Source organism: Pelecanus crispus, chromosome 6, assembly GCF_030463565.1.
Source record: "Pelecanus crispus isolate bPelCri1 chromosome 6, bPelCri1.pri, whole genome shotgun sequence".
Classification (NCBI taxonomy): domain Eukaryota; kingdom Metazoa; phylum Chordata; class Aves; order Pelecaniformes; family Pelecanidae; genus Pelecanus; species Pelecanus crispus.
The window spans coordinates 878,142-893,839 of NC_134648.1; the positions used below are offsets into that span (position 1 = coordinate 878,142).

At 45.8% G+C, this 15,698-nt stretch overlaps 1 protein-coding gene across 2 annotated transcripts; it reads right to left on the bottom strand.

Annotated features, from left to right (window-relative positions):
• Nucleotides 1-342: 342 nt before the first annotated feature.
• RAD51 (RAD51 recombinase) lies at nt 343-12,009 on the bottom strand. Of its 2 annotated transcripts, XM_009484321.2 has the most exons (9): nt 11,923-12,009; nt 11,308-11,445; nt 9,965-10,082; nt 9,339-9,430; nt 8,349-8,443; nt 2,935-3,048; nt 1,405-1,534; nt 1,032-1,153; nt 343-733 (listed from the first exon to the last, which is right to left on the bottom strand). In XM_009484321.2, exons 1-9 carry the CDS (start codon nt 12,007-12,009, stop codon nt 610-612), a joined length of 1,020 nt encoding a protein of 339 aa, XP_009482596.1. In that variant the 3' UTR covers nt 343-609. The 2 variants fall into 2 exon arrangements, with proteins under 2 accessions (XP_009482596.1, XP_009482597.1); XM_009484322.1 differs by lacking the exon at nt 1,032-1,153 and having other exon boundaries at nt 707-733.
• Between the last annotated feature and the right edge of the window lie 3,689 nt (nt 12,010-15,698).

The following is a 15,698-nucleotide window of genomic DNA, read 5'->3' on the forward strand; positions in this document are numbered from 1 at the left end:
TTCCACAGAGAATTAATGAAACACAAAAAAAATGTAATTGAAATGTAAATTAACAGTTCCCAAAAGCCAGCATGTTGCAGCATCCAAAACAAAATTAACATAAAGAATATGGATTGTGATCATCATCAATCCCAGCAATATCCTCAAATTCTTACTGGGGAATACCATTCTGCTTTACTTTATCATTAAAGCAATGCAGTAAGTATTTAAGTCACCACTTTTCATATTTGACAAACCCATCAATGCTACTTCAAATTCACCAAGTTATGAACTATGGCCATGCCCTCTTAAATTTTACTGCACTATGTCCACCGGTAGAATCCAGCTGGAGCAGCCGTGAGGAAAATGCAAAGGCTACGGTCCTCTGAAAATGTTCTCAAGAAACCATGTTAATCTAACTTGTGACTAAAGCCCAAGAGGGTTTTTGCAAGCAAAACCCTTTGGTGTATCTAAGTGTATTCACCTGATGGGCTTCTACGCTGAAATACAACAGATTCCTCTGCCAGCATTCCCAGCGCTGCATTGGGAAAGCATCTGTAAGGTGCCACAAAGAAAGGAGCCGTTTACAGACACCGAGTCTTGGGTTACACGGGAGATGAAATGGAGTCTTCAGTCTTTAGCATCTCCCACTCCATCAGCGTTAATAGCAAACATTGCTTCAGCCTCAGGAAGGCAAGGAGAGTCATAAATTTTACATATTCTGGTTTCACCTCGGCCTTTTCGCAGATACAGTCTATAGGGAGAAGGAAACAGAACAGGTAAGGGTGCATAGCTACTTTCAGTAAATCATTACCGTTAAAACATTACGTTAGTACATGAATACAGCAGACTGCGGAGCTGTAAGAACTTCGGAAAATGTTGTGTTGGTTCTACTGCAGATTAATGAGTGCTCAGAGCAGCGTTCGTTTGCTGAGAAGCAGGCTGGACTTGCCACTGACAGACTACGTAGAAACCCAGAATTTAAAGGTACTTAGCTAGTTTCACAAAATCTTCCAAAACAAGGCTAATGGGATGATAATCTATTCTCTCACCTCGTGGTGGAAGCATGTGCTATGATATTTCCTCCAATAGGTTTTTTGGGATCTGCAGCAAACATGGCTGCTCCATCTACTTGTGCTACCACCTGGTTAGTGATCACAACTGCCACACCAAACTGTAAGGAGAAAAGCAACAAATCAAAACACATTTATTTTCCACAATCTCAACAACGGGAGGAAAAAAAACCAAAACAAAAACATAACACATGCACTTCTGCTGTCCATAACCACTCTATCATGCCTCTCAAAACAAAATGGAAGCAGACAACCGAGCAGGCAGAAAGCCATTTGTACAAAATCGCTAAGCTTTACAAGAGGAAGAAAACTGATCACCAGTCCTTTAGACAAAACAAGAAAGTTCATTTACCTCATCTGCAAGTCGAAGAAGCATACGCAGAAATCTGGCCAGATGCATCTGCCTAGCTGACAGCTCACCTCTGCCCGAGTAATCTGTCCGATAAAGGGCTGTGGCACTGTCCACTATCAGCAGCGCGTATCTGGAAACGATAAAGCACAACGTTCTCACAAACATTTCCAGCATGAATAATGCCTCCACTGGAGTGTGACAGTGCCTGGCAAATTGTAAGGCGGCATGCGGATGTAAGCTCCCCTCGACCTGTCAGTTAGCAGAATTACCATTTTTAACAACACTGACTTGATTGTAACATTCAGATTGCTAACTATACAATAAAACCCAGTGAACCCAAAGAAAGTCGCTGCATGATTCGAAACTTGGATTTATTGTACTCTTATATAAACTAGCGCAGAATTTAATGTTTTGACACCACAGATATTCTGTAGACAGGTTCCTATACACCTCATACCACTCTAAAGCTGTCCATAAATCCTAGTTTCAAACTAGAGCTGTCTGCACAGGTTTTCTCGGTGCGTGGCATGCTCTAAATCAACACTCTTTATTTCTGAAAGCAATTATAAACTGACCTTTATAATTGTTTCTCAGCCTGGCACTTGTTCTTTGTAAAGTAACATCAGTCGTCACCGTTCAAGTCAGTCGCTGTCGTCCAACACTTCAACAGCAAGAGGCACTAACTCACAACTGGCTGCTGATACACCAGGCTTATTATCTGGATATGCCGAAGCATAATCCAGTTTGAGAATTGGCCTGGTTTGGGCTGGGATGGAGTTAATTTTCTTCCTAGTAGCAGGCACAGTGCTGTGGTTTGGATTTAGTAGGAGAATAACGTTGATAACACGCTGATGGTTTAGTTGTTGCTCAGCGCTGCTTATGCCAGGCAAGGACTTTGCAGCTTCCCCTGCTCTGCCAGGGGCACAAGGAGCTGGGAGGGGGCACAGCCAGGAGAGCTGACCCCAACTGCCCCAAGGGCCGTTCCATACCATACGGCGTCATGGGCAGTATGGAAACTGGGGGGGTTGGCCGGGGAGCAGCCATCGCTGCTGGGAACTGGCTGGGCATCGGTCGGCGGGTGGGGAGCAATTGCATTGGGCAGCACTTGCTTTGGATATCATTATTATTATTATTATCATTATTATACTGTTACTATTATCATTACTATTTTACTTTATTTCAATGATTAAACTGTTCTTATCTCACCCCAGGAGTGTTTCTCACTGTCACTCCTCCGATTCTCTCCCCATCCCACCGGGGCAGGGGGAGCGAGCGAGCGGCTGCGTGGTGCCGAGTTGCTGGCTGGGGCTGAACCACGACAAGAATAACAAAACCTGACCTAATGGAGCTAAGCACTGAAGAAAGCGAGTACATTTCAAAAAAGTTAACTTCCAAAGTAAACAATTACGTTGACATTTGACAATTGTGTAATCTATACTTCTCTCACGCTTGTTCATCATCTACAGGTAGCTTTATAACATGAATATGTATCCGCACAAAAAATCACTGCATCTAAATCAGTCTTCTTACCGTGATTCAGCCATCATAGCAGATGCCTGATACAGGAGCTGGGTCTGATGATCTGTGTTAAAACCTCGAGCATACGCCACATTATCTAGGACATCACTGCCAGACAAGCCATACCTGGAGAAATCAGTGGGGAAAAAAAAGTCTTTAAGTGACAACTTCATCAATAGGAGTTATCTAGCAGGTTTACCTAAAGACCAGAATAAAAATTCACATTCCTGGGAGAGTCTTAGAGATAAAAACAGAGAGCAAAAAATGCAACACAACTTGCAGATGAAAAGAGAACAGAATGATTTGAAACCATTTTTAAAGAGTATTTTCCTGCCTAGGAACAATGGTACAGTAGAACACCAGACATTTTCCTCAAAATAAAACCACAGGCAAGGAGAGCTGCCATTCTGGAACAGAATATTCTGAAAGCAGCATATTGCTAATAAAACCCAGTGATAACAGCCTTCCACCTGCAACACCTCTGTCAGTGTTTTACTACCAAAACAAAAAAACCCAGAAGATAGTTACATTCAACATCTTGCATTTAAATTATTTATATGGCACTTTGAGAAATCCCTTAGAATTTGGAGAACCAGCTGATTCCCCCCCTTGGATCTGAAATGTAGTAATATTTTTTCCAATGAGAGAGAACATAGGCAATTTGTTCTCATTTTTCATTTCACACTATTTCACAGGATTACAGACTCTTTGAAATTGGAAGGGATTTCTGCGGATCAACGAGTCCAATTCCCCTCCCACTCAAAGCAGAATCAGGTGCAGCAGGTTGCTCAGGACTGTTTTGCTCAGCCGGGTTTTGAACATCTTCAAGGATGCAGTCTTGACAAGCTCTCTGGGCAACCTGTTCTAATGCTTGGCCACACTGAACACGAGAACTTTTTCTTGCTACCTTCTACATATCTCACCACATTCAACTCCAGACAGACTTTGGCCTTCCTAACCCCATTTCTGCATGCTCGGACGGTGCCGCTGTATTACAGAATCCTAGAATCGTTCAGGTTGGAAAAGACCTTTAAGATCATCCAGTCCAACCATTAACCTGACAGTGCCAAGTCCACCACTAAACCAGTTAAGGGGAGAGGAATAATTAATGTTTCCTGGCTTGGTGGCTGAAGTACTTTTTAATGAACGTAGAACCAGGAATCATTAAGGTTGGAAAGGCCCTCTAAGATCATCAGTCCAACCATCAACCCAACACCCCCATGCCCACTAAACCATGTCCCCAAGTGCCACCTCTGCCTGTTTTTTGAACCCCTCCAGGGATGGGGACTCCCCCACCTCTCTGGGCAGCCTGTTGCAATGCTTGACCACCCTTTCCGTGAAGAAATTTTTCCTAATATCCAATCTAAACCTCCCCCAATGCAACTTGAGCCCATTTCCTCTCGTCCTATCGCTAAGTACTTGGCAGAAGAGCCCGACCCCCCCTCCCTGCCCCCTCCTGCCAGGAGCTGCAGAGCGATCAGGTCTCCCCTCAGCCTCCTCTTCTCCAGGCTGAACACCCCCAGCTCCCTCAGCCGCTCCCCACCAGCCCTGTGCTCCAGACCCTGCCCCAGCTCCGTTGCCCTTCTCTGGACACGCTCCAGCACCCCAATGTCCTTCTTGTGCTGAGGGGCCCAAAACTGGACACAGCATTCCAGGTGCGGCCTCACCAGCGCCGAGCACAGGGGCACAATCACCTCCCTGCTCCTGCTGGCCACACTATTCCTGACACAAGCCAGGATACTGTTGGCCTTCTTGGCCACCTGTTCCTCCCAGGTCACCTGTCCCTGCTTCCCCCTCTTGTATGCCTCCTTGTTATGTTTAACAGGAGCTCCTTGTTCATCCATACAGGGCTCCGACCGCCTTGGCTCGATTTCCTCTTCAACAGGATGGACTGTTCTTGAACTTGAAGGAGATGATCCTTGACAATCAGCCAGCTCTCCTCCATCCCTCTTCACTCAAATGCTGTGTCCCACGGGATTCTTCCAAGCAGATCCCTGAAGAGGCCAAAGTCCAGCCTGCTGAAGTCTAGTACTGCGATCCTGCTTAACGCCTTGCACCTATCTCAGGATCCTGAACTCCACCATCTCATGGTCACTGCTTCTCTGTGATCACAATGAGCTTTTAGCCCTGAACCTGCACACAGATGTCTGACTCTTCCCCTTTGTTCCCCATTCTGCATGCATGAGGGTGCAGGCATACTTAAAATGTCTACGTAAAGCAAGTTAAATGGAGTGCATATATCAATGGTACACTGAATGCAGAAGCGCACATCAATGGACATCAGTGCACGTTCAGTTGATAAGACGTCCTGGGAGAAGAGTGCAAAACTGCTCTGTTGTCAGAGAATTGTTTTTTTTTAGATTCTACCTGAAGAGCCAGGTCAAAGTGGGTTCTCCACAGAAGGACCACAACTTCTAACAATACAGTTTTACACTCTAATGACACCAGCACAGCTGAATTTGACTTTCATCAATGACTGGTATGAAAGATCCAAGTCATACCGAAATACATCAAATTAAGAACATGAAATAAGGTAAGTATCTTTATGATTTCAATAGTCTGCTTTTCACAGCTGGACACCTAACGTCTCCCTCCCTAATTCCTACAGAAATCAGACTTCTAGGCTAAACATAGCTTTGAACAGTACACTTTTAGAATAATAGTTACCAATTAATTTTGTTACCTGCACATGATAGCTATTAATAAATCAAATAACCCAACCTTACTAGGCTACTGGCACCTTATGTTTGAAGGTGAGTAATGGCCAACCCTGACTAGCATGATGAAGCAAGATCACACTGAAATATTACATATTTGAGATTAAAGTCAAGGGTGCTAGTCAAACACAGTAGACTACAGAAAGAAATGAGTTGAAAGACCGTTAGCCTCCATCCGAGCTGAGCTGAAGAAAAAGACGGAGGGATGGAACTGACTGGAAGAAATACTCTCTGCATACAGCCATGCACAGATACCCTCTTATGGAGGGAATCTATGACTGCTGCCAACGTCATTGCACTTTCTCATCGGGGCCCAAGAGGTGTTTGTTGCCAAATAGCCACTGGCAACAGGGAATATGGGAGTACTCCTCTACTTGCTGCAGGAAAGCCAGCAGGATTAGACCAAACAGTCTTCAAAGAGAGCAAACAGGATTTAGTTGGTGCTGTCCCCAGACGATTAGCAGGCGCACATTCCCGTCCAGTAGCAAAAAAGTGAGGGAAATTACTTCCTGCAGAGGGACAATTACACAATAGCTGTGGGAAGAGAGAAGCAGCAGAGAGAGCGGGGAGAGGAACAGTAATACCAGATGTTTCCAAAGTGAACATCTGTCAAATTAACCTCTAGGACCTGTGCAAAATGTCTTCCAAAGATTTTTTTTTTTGCCTTTCAGTAACAAACCATCCAAATCCAGTACTGACCCAAATCTTCAGCTTACTATTTTTCAATAACTTGACCTGACTTCATTCATTTAGGATGGTATGTCAATTAGATCATCTCCCTCTACAAAGAAAAGGAAGCATCTCTTATGGGCTAGCACGTCATACTGGTTTGGTATTATTTGATATTTTATATTTGATTTTTCTACCTATAGTCATGGAAAGGCCCATAAATACTGGCCTTACCTCATAACCCTGTGGCGCCACTAAAAAGCAGCAGTCCTACCCTTTCATTCCTCTGCTTCCAGCTGCTCATTCTTGTCCCCTCCGTGGCTCCAGCACCAGCAATTTATGCTGCCCTGCAGCGAACCACACCAGCAACTGCTCTGCTTCAGCCTACAGCCCAACAGGCACTAATGCCAACACCACGGGGCAAAAGGAACAGCAGGACCGCCTGCAGTGGCGCAGAATCGAGCCTCATTAAATCGAATTAAAACTTAAGTTTCTGCCCCATACAGACTGTTAGCTATGCAGCGTGATATTACAAAGCCGACATACTGTGAGATCAGCCTACAGCATAAGGAAGGCATGGCGGCTTGGCAAAAAAATAACTTCATGAAAAAAAATATATGCTGAGGAATAATGAGGGGTAAAAACAAAGCAACTTTAGAGAAAACATCTATAATGATAGGCCTGGCTTTGAAGTATCCTTGAAGGCTGCTTGAAGGAAGCACAGTTACTTGACAAATAAGTCTTCCTTCTGTAAATGCACGGTAAAAAGGAGGACGGGTGCTTTTTTGCACAAAAGTTTTTAAAATACTTTTTAAAAAACGTCACATACACAACCTGAAAAACTATGAACCTAAATCAGACTAGCAAAAGTGTAGTAGAAAACAGGCCAATTGATTATATCTTTGCAGAACATCTGAGCCTCTGTATTCGAATCAGCCCAGCCTCGCTGCATGATTTTGGCTTGCAGCTTAGAAACAATCAATGTTTGTCGTCTTATTACTTCCAGAAGAAAGCGCACAGCTTACTGACATGAACATTCTAATCAGCATCTAGGTGGAAATATTTTTTAAAACTACCATATAATTGAAATTATTAATCTGAAGCTTAGGTGCAAATTCCAGTCTGAATAATTACATCCTGCACCCTTAGAATTCCTCTCCTACTTCAGTCAGGTACAACATGCTGCACATCCCAAAGTGTTGGGCTACTTTTCTGTTCAAGCTGACACAATTTCAGCAATCAATAACACTGCAAGATAAATAAATACTTCAGCCCAAGTTCACAGAAGTTGCATATACACCTTGATATTTAATTTTCTGTGATCGTTGTTTTAATTAAGCCCCACAGAAGCAGTTTTAATTTTGAGAAAGTCTAACGAATCGCAAGACCAGAAGTAGCTCCTTTTTCTAATGTGGGGAACTAGTACTCCAGGCTTTTAAGTCTAACCAGAACCTCTGTGTAGACAGCAGAGTTTTTATTCGGGTAATTAAGTTTTACTTTCCAACTCGTATAAAAAACATATCAGAACATTCTGAGATAGAGGCAGGAGATGAAAAAACAGCTTTTCAACTGGTCACTGGATGCTCTCACATTTCCTAACAAAAATTTTCCAGCTGCTGTTGCGATAACCTTTTTACAAAAGGATCTGTGTTTCAAGGTCATGCTATTGGTAGAATTTAAGGAAAATCTTTGAATGTATTTCGCCAACAGTACAACTGAATTTGAAAGAGACACTAGTAAGAAGTGAAGACATCATATTCCAGTGCATTGAGCTGCTGTCATATCTAGAATTAGAAGCTTTGTTTATAAAGAACAGCTAATGAAGCTGTCTAACACGCAGGTAAGCAGGCAGACAACTAGAATACAGAAAGGTTTTTTGTTTGGCTGGTTTTTTTGGGGACAGTTCTTACTGCAACAGCCCCATGAATTTAAGGAGTCAGGCTGATTTACACAGTGATCCTCACTAACTAAGTTGTCCCGTGAGGAAGTGTATTCCCTTCTTCAACTAATACCAGTTTACTTCTAGCCCCGAGTACAGACCTTTCAGCCACAGCAAGCAGACGTTCTGGACGGAAGGTCCCTTCTGTGTCAATATACATAGCTTTTCCTTCACCACCACCTCGGTCAATGGGAAGCTAAAGGAAAAGCAAATGAATGAACATGACAAAGTACCAACAAATAATCCAGTTGCTGCCTTATGCCCTCAACTGCTATCATACAATAAATGACATACCAAGCTATTGTGACTGAAGTCACATTTCTCTGGGAAAAGTGAGAAGAAAAAGCATTTTCAAATCTCCAATACCTACGTAAGAGGACAGGTGCTTAACTTTGAGCTGGTAAGTTTAGGTGCATGAGGGTGTCAACTAACTGACCAAATTAAGCCCACCGCCTCCCATGTTTTATGAAATAGCAACCTCTAGAAAGTAATAAACACTCTTCTTTTTTTAAATTAAGATTAGGAAAAAAGGTTACTCCAAACTGATCTACTGTTTGATAGCAAAAGCCAGCTGAAGGCTTTTACAAAAGTCAAGTGAAGTAAGCTTAGGATACATTAGGAAAAAGAGCAGCTAGTCAAAGAAACTCATTGAACCCAACACAGTTTCCTCCCTCTTTTCAACACTCCTGGTGATAAGAAAGGTTCTCTGCAGTCCAGAGTACCTGAAGAGAGATCAAATGCTTCTCTGCATTTAAGACCTACAATTATGCTACAAGGCTAACGTGTTAAATTTTGTTGTCAGAATACCAAGGCGGGGGGGAAGAAGAGAAAAGCGCTACAGAACACGTCAAACACAGGCAAAAACCCTCACAAACTTAATTGCTGCTAAACTAATCCTAGGAGGCAGAGTAAGCAACAAACAAAAGATCCTAGAAAGCTGCAAGTACAACCAAGGCTGCTGCAAATACTCCCGTTCTTTGCAGCTATTGATACGCATCACATTTGTATTGGTTGAGAAAAGTGCACAAATTAGCAAATAACCAAAAGCTGTGCTGTCCGAATACTTGATTTTAAAGAAGTGGACTACTCACTTGACAGGTTACTGCCAGGGTATGACACAACTGTGTTTTTCCAGTACGAAACTCGCCAAATAACTCTGTTATGGACCCTGTTTCTATTCCTCCTGAAGGAAAAATAATAATTTTAAAAAGATCACATACTTCAAACAAAGACCACATATAAAGGATTACATTTACAGAGACTGAGTTAAACACTTACTTTGGTTAAAAGTTTCAAAACTCTAATTGGAAAAACTGGTTTTCATACTGAGGTTTGTTCATTTTGCAGATAAGAAGTTTAGGTAAGTGTATTTTTGAAGATGCTGAAAAGCTGAAATGACTTGTTTTGATTTTTTGATTGCAAGTAGCAATGGGGAGAAGATGATGCCTAGTTTTGTTTTATTGAAATAGGTCATAGACTAGAATAAACTAGAAACATCCAAAGTGAACAGCTCTGGGTATTGCATCATGACTCAAAGGTTTTAAATCTACTTCTACTGCTTTTAAAAGAAAAGCAATTGGGATACAAGAGAGCAGAACTTTTTTGTTCAACTGGAGCTTGTGTGGCTTCAGTGCTTTTGTCCAAGGACCATGTTCATAGAAAAAAAAAAAAAAGGAGATAATGAAGGCTAATCAATAAAGAGAAATAAAATTATTACCTTGAAGAAGTTTATCAAGTTCTTTGGACCCAGTGGTGATCTGGATGATCTCTGACCTTCGTTGGTGGAATTCTGTTGCTGTGGTGAAACCCATCGGAACCAGTTTAGCTGCTTCAGCCTAAAGAAAATCAAACTAAGCAGTGCAGGGAGTGTTCATCCCATTCATTTACCCCCTCTAGTAATTAATACTGTAATTTTCTGGTTTGTGGAGAAGCACCTATATAATTAAATGCATACATTTTATTTTATAGGCCACATATTAGTTGGTACCTCGGAACAGAACTGAAATTCTGCTCAAAGAAAAAGCTTCAACATCCATTTTACGTTATTTTATGGAAATCTTCCCCCCCTCGTCCTCCACCCTGTTCAGTTCTGTCCCTGTGAAACTTGAAATACTTCGGGTAGGCATACGGCCTATTAGGAATGCCGCATATTTATTCACTATTGGGAAGACAACGTAAGAAAAGTATTGGAGTTAAACATTGTGCTAGGTCAGTTTTCCATAAGTGAGAACTAGTTTGGCAGAAACTCCACATTCTGAACTAGAAGGTGGCGTGAGATTACAACTCAGGCTTCGCTCTCAGTCCCCAGAAGTAAACACCAGGTCTCGCGGTGAATACCTATCCGAGGGACACAATTAACATGCTTAAGAAAAGCCCAGCAGCAGAACAGCTGCGCCGGGTCAGTCCAGCCGTTCCTAACGCAGCTTCCCCTGCCCTGCCAAGTGCCCAGAGCGGATGCTGAGGGAAAGAGCGTAACACATCAGGGAACAAGGGGCTGACCCGCTGTCTGGCAGCTCCTCTGGTTCACTCAGCGAGCTTCTTGATCCGAACGTTACCCCACAAACGTTGCACTTAGCCCCTTTTTAAACCAATTTATGCTACAGGCGGCCACTGTCTCTTGGGACAAGGAGTTCCATAACTTAATTACACCCTGTAGGAAAAAGGACTTTCTTTGCTTTAGGCTTATCATAAGCCTTCTTATCCTGAGAAATACTGAGCTAGAAGTAACAGTAATCTTGGGCATATTCTCCATACCTTCCAGAATTTTTATGGACCTTTCTAATAGTCCCTCCCTCTTCACTTCTTGAAGCCGGTCCTAGTGCTTTTTGTCTCTTCTCACCAGAAGTCATGTCGTACCTCTAATCCCCCTCACTGCCCTCCTCAGTACATCGTTAATGGAGACCTTCCAAAATCACCAGAACACTTTAAGCCAGTAGAAACAAAACTTCTTGAAGATCTTATTGTTAGTGGAGACCTTCCAAAATCACCGGAACACTTTAAGCCAGTAGAAATAAAGCTTCTTGAATATCTTGGGTTAAAGCTTTTCCATAACACCCTTACCAAGATTTTGTCAGCTTTGGCTTCGCTGATGCCTTTAATATTTAGTAGCTCCTTCTTTGGTGCATAAGCAACAGCCTCAACTGTGTGAAATCCAGCTTCTTCTAATTTCTTCACATCGTTTGCATTTATACCACATTGCTGAAAGGGAGGGGAGAAAAAAGGACACACTAAGACACAAATACCTTAATCTAACTTCCACTGAATACTTTCAATTGGCTTCATCAGATTTGGATCAAACTCTGTTATTACAAGTCAGCATATTGAGTGTTACCTCCCTATTCACTTATACACAAAGAACCATAAAAAATAATATCCTTTTACCGGTGGAATGTTTGCATAAGCTATTAACCATAGAGATGGCACAGAACAGGCAGAAGATATCATTCTCTGGTTTAATAGATGCTGGAGGTGACCAGTGCATGTAAGGAAAGGGTACACAGCAAGGCAACATAATATAAAACATAACTGTTAACACGCTGGGTTTTTTGGTTCGGTTTGGGTTTCTTTGATAGAACACAAGGATTTAGCAACACAATTTTCAGCTACAACTTGTGTTTAAGGAAAAACACTAGCAGATTTCTTGAAGGCTTACTCTAGAGCCAAGTCCTTACCTACCTCTAACCTAGATATGAGCTGTGGCCCAAAGCTCTCTTCCTCCGCTGACGTATCTGCGTTTGCGTCTAACTGCATCTGCACAGCCATTGCACCAAGTCTTCAGCACAGCCCCCCTAGAAGAAAACCAAATAACTCTGTGACGCAACATACACCGTTCCAACAAGATACGCGTGCAAAGTGTTTCAGAAGATATAACGGATGATCCAACGTAGCACGCGATGGTTTCCTCCCCTGCCATATCTCTTAGCTCGTGGTACGCGAGTGCTGCGAGAAATCTCTTTTGCGTGCTTTCTGATGTAGTATAAAGCATTAAAAACAAACAAACTCAAACAACTCGTGTTACCTGGTAAGGAACAACAGGAGGCCTGATAGAGCGCTCCACAGTATTTAGGAGTATAATATAGCAAAATTAATTTGCTGTCTCATTTTAGCAAGAAGTTACGCGGTCACGCTAGACGTGTTACTTGGAACTGGCGCCTGACGTTCTAGCCTGGCCGTTCCTCAGGGCCTGCCCTCATGACAACCACAAATGCCAGCACCTCGGGAGAGTCTGCCGGGGGCTTCAGATTCTCCCTCCAGACCCCGCTGACACCGCACCGCAGCCGCACCGCCTTGCTGAACGCCGAGCCGGGGAGCGCGGCGGGGAGGGTAACTGTAGAATCATCGAATCGTTGAGGTTGGAAAAGCCCTTTAGGATCATCCAGTGCAACCGTTCACCCAGCAGTGCCAAGCCCACCACGCAGCCGTGTCCCCAAGCGCCACATCCGCACGGCTTTGGAATACCTGCAGGGAGGGGGCCTCGGCCGCTTCCCTGGGCGGCCTGGTCCAGTGCTTGACAACCCTTTTGGTGAAGAGATTTTTCCTACTATCCAATGATTCCTATGATTCAATCCCCTAAGTTAATTATCCTAGTATCCTACCGTACTTAATTACCATATCGGAAGGGAAGAAGGGAGTTTCCACCCTGGGCACACCACCCCCCAGGTGACTCCCCCCTGCCCCTCCGGGACGCATCCGCCGGCCCGGAGCCAGGCCAAGCCGCAGCCCGGCAGGGCGCCGGCCGCCCCGGTACCGCAGCGAGCCCTCAGCCCCTGTGCCCCCCCGCCCCCGGGCGGGCAGCGGGGCCCTGGCCCCTTCCACAGACCCCTCGACGCCCCGCGGCCTACAGCCCCCCCGTTTGTGCTACGCGGGGCACTCTCACCTTCTCTAACGTTATTAGTAGCAGTATTTTTAATTTTTCTCCTCACAAATCTACCCCCGCCCCGCCCCGGCCCACCCCTCAGGCCGCCGCAGGCCTCCCTCGGAGCTCGCCAGGCCGCGCCGGCCACGGGCGCTGCCCGCAGGGGCGGGGGCCGGGCGGGGGCCGGGGCAGGGGCCGGGGCCGGGGCCGGGGCCGGGGCAGGGGCCGGGGCAGGGGCCGGGGCCGGGGGGGCCCCGCTCGCTCACCCGCGGCGGCCGGGCCCGGGCCCGCCGCTCTCCCGCCCGTTGCGCTCCCAGGCGCCGCCGCCGCCGCCGGTTCGGAGGAGCCCGCCGCTGCGTCACGTGACGGCGCGCGCGCGCGGCAGGGCCCCGCCCCCGCCCGGCTCCTTAAAGGCGCCGCGCCCCTCGCGTCCCCGTGCGCGGGGGCGAGGGGCCCCGGGGGCGAGGGTGCTCGGCAGGGTCCAGCGTGCAGCCCCGCCTCGGGCAGCGCCGTCTTTCGCCTTTCTTTTCCTTTTTTTTTTCGGTCGTGTTTCTTTCATTTTTTTGGTCTTTTTTCCCTTCCCCCCCCTTTTTTCCCGAGATAATTTTTGAAGATTAAGCGTAACCCTGTGGCTCTGCTCACCCCCCCGAGCCGCTCGGAAGGCCAGCGCACATCTCCGAGCAATGAACCCCGCTTACGCCAGCACGGGACAGCCCAGAGCTGGAGAGGCGTGCGGCAGCAGCTGGGGCCAGGGACCCCAAATTAATTTGGGCAGGGGCCCCAAACTAAGTCTCGATTTAATGAATCTGAGTCTCAATTTAATGAATTTGAGTCTCAATTTAACAAATTTGAGGAAAGCTCTGCCTCGAAGCCTTGCTGGGCAAGGATGGGAGCGGCCGGTTCTCAGCGCGTACAAGGGAAGTTTCCCATTAGCTTTTAAAGATGACTCCTAGAATCGTTGGGTTGGAAGAGAGCTCTGAGATCACCCAGTCCAACCATTGACCTAACATTACCAAGTCCACACTAAACCAACTGAGGGCAGAGAGCAACCCCACGCCTCCTGCCTTGGTGGCTGGATCATTTATAATGAAAGTAAAACCAGGAATCATTAAGGTCGGAAAGGATCTCCAAGATCATCAGTCAACCACCAACCCAACACCCCCATGCCCACTAAACCATGGCCCCAAGTGCCACCTCTGCCCGTTTTTTGAACCCCTCCAGGGACGGGGACTCCACCACCTCTCTGGGCAGCCTCTTCCAATGCTTGGCCACCCTTTCCATGAAGAAATTTTTCCTAATTTCCAACCTAAACCTCCCCTGGCGCAGCTTGAGCCCATCTCCTCTCGTCCTATCGCTTGTTCCTTGGGAGCAGAGCCCAACACCCACCTCACTACCCCCTCCTGTCAGGTAGCTGTAGGGAGCGATCAGGTCCCCCCTCAGCCTCCTCTTCCCCAGAAGGATAACGAGACGGGGGGCAGCGGCCGGGGAAGAGCCCGGTGCGACGAAGGCAAGACCAGCCAGGCCCCGAGCGCGCTGGGAGGAGGCGGCTTTGCCCTCTCCCCCTCTTTGCATTGGTAAAAAGCAGGGTCTGCATTATTTCCCCTGCATTTCCACAAAAATAAATTAGCTACAGAAGAATCCGGCTTGAGCAGTGAAAGCTCTTCCCGTATATAAAGGCGTCTGTTAAAACAGCGAAAGCGTTTTACAGGCGTAGCGAGCTCCCTGCCAGTTAGCAGAGGAGCGGACGCTGGGAGCGGGGGATCCCAGGGCCACCTCTGCCTGCAGGAAAAGTTTTTTCCAGCTTTTCCACCCTGGTCACGCTTGGAAGCGGAACACTAGGCGAGATGGATGCAAGGGTAATGCTAAACAGGAAAATCTGCATTTCAGGACAACACTAAATAGGAAAATCTGCATTTCACCCGCACTTTTCATTTCTTCAGCTGAGCAGGATTGACAAAGGAATTCCTCCTGCCCCCAACTTTGTTTATTAGCACCAAGCATTAGGAGAAAACGTAGCAGAACCGCAGCATCACGGACACGGACACTGACACGGAACTATTCCGACGCTAGCCAAAGCATCGTAATCAAAATAGCTGCAGGCCAGGCGTGTTAGAAATATCTGCAGAGGTTTTATGCTTTTCATTAAAATGTTTATTTTAACCCATTTTAGCGCTGGCCAGCTATCAGGAGTGTCACGCAAAGATAAAGGACGTGAGATTTTTAAAGTGGTATCAGCCTAGCATTAAATCCACGGGCATATTTGCACAGCTAGTTTGAAGAAGGCGTGTTAATAAGCTCAACTGGGAATCTAAGAGCAGAGGAGGAGGGAGGAAGGATACAGAGCAGAGGTTCACTTTGCACATACCATCATACCTCACATGCACAGCATCCTGACGACTAAGAAAATTAACAACCTTTCATCCCTGAGGGCGTATGGCAATGCACATCAGGCACATACCCTGGCTCAGGACTTTTATTATATCTTTGAAGATTATTGATGACTGTACACAGGGCCAGGATCCTGCTCACCTGTAAAGAGATGAAGCTGGGTGGAAGTTGGAGTAGTAAGTGGGTAGGTAAGCAAAAGGTGTTTGTT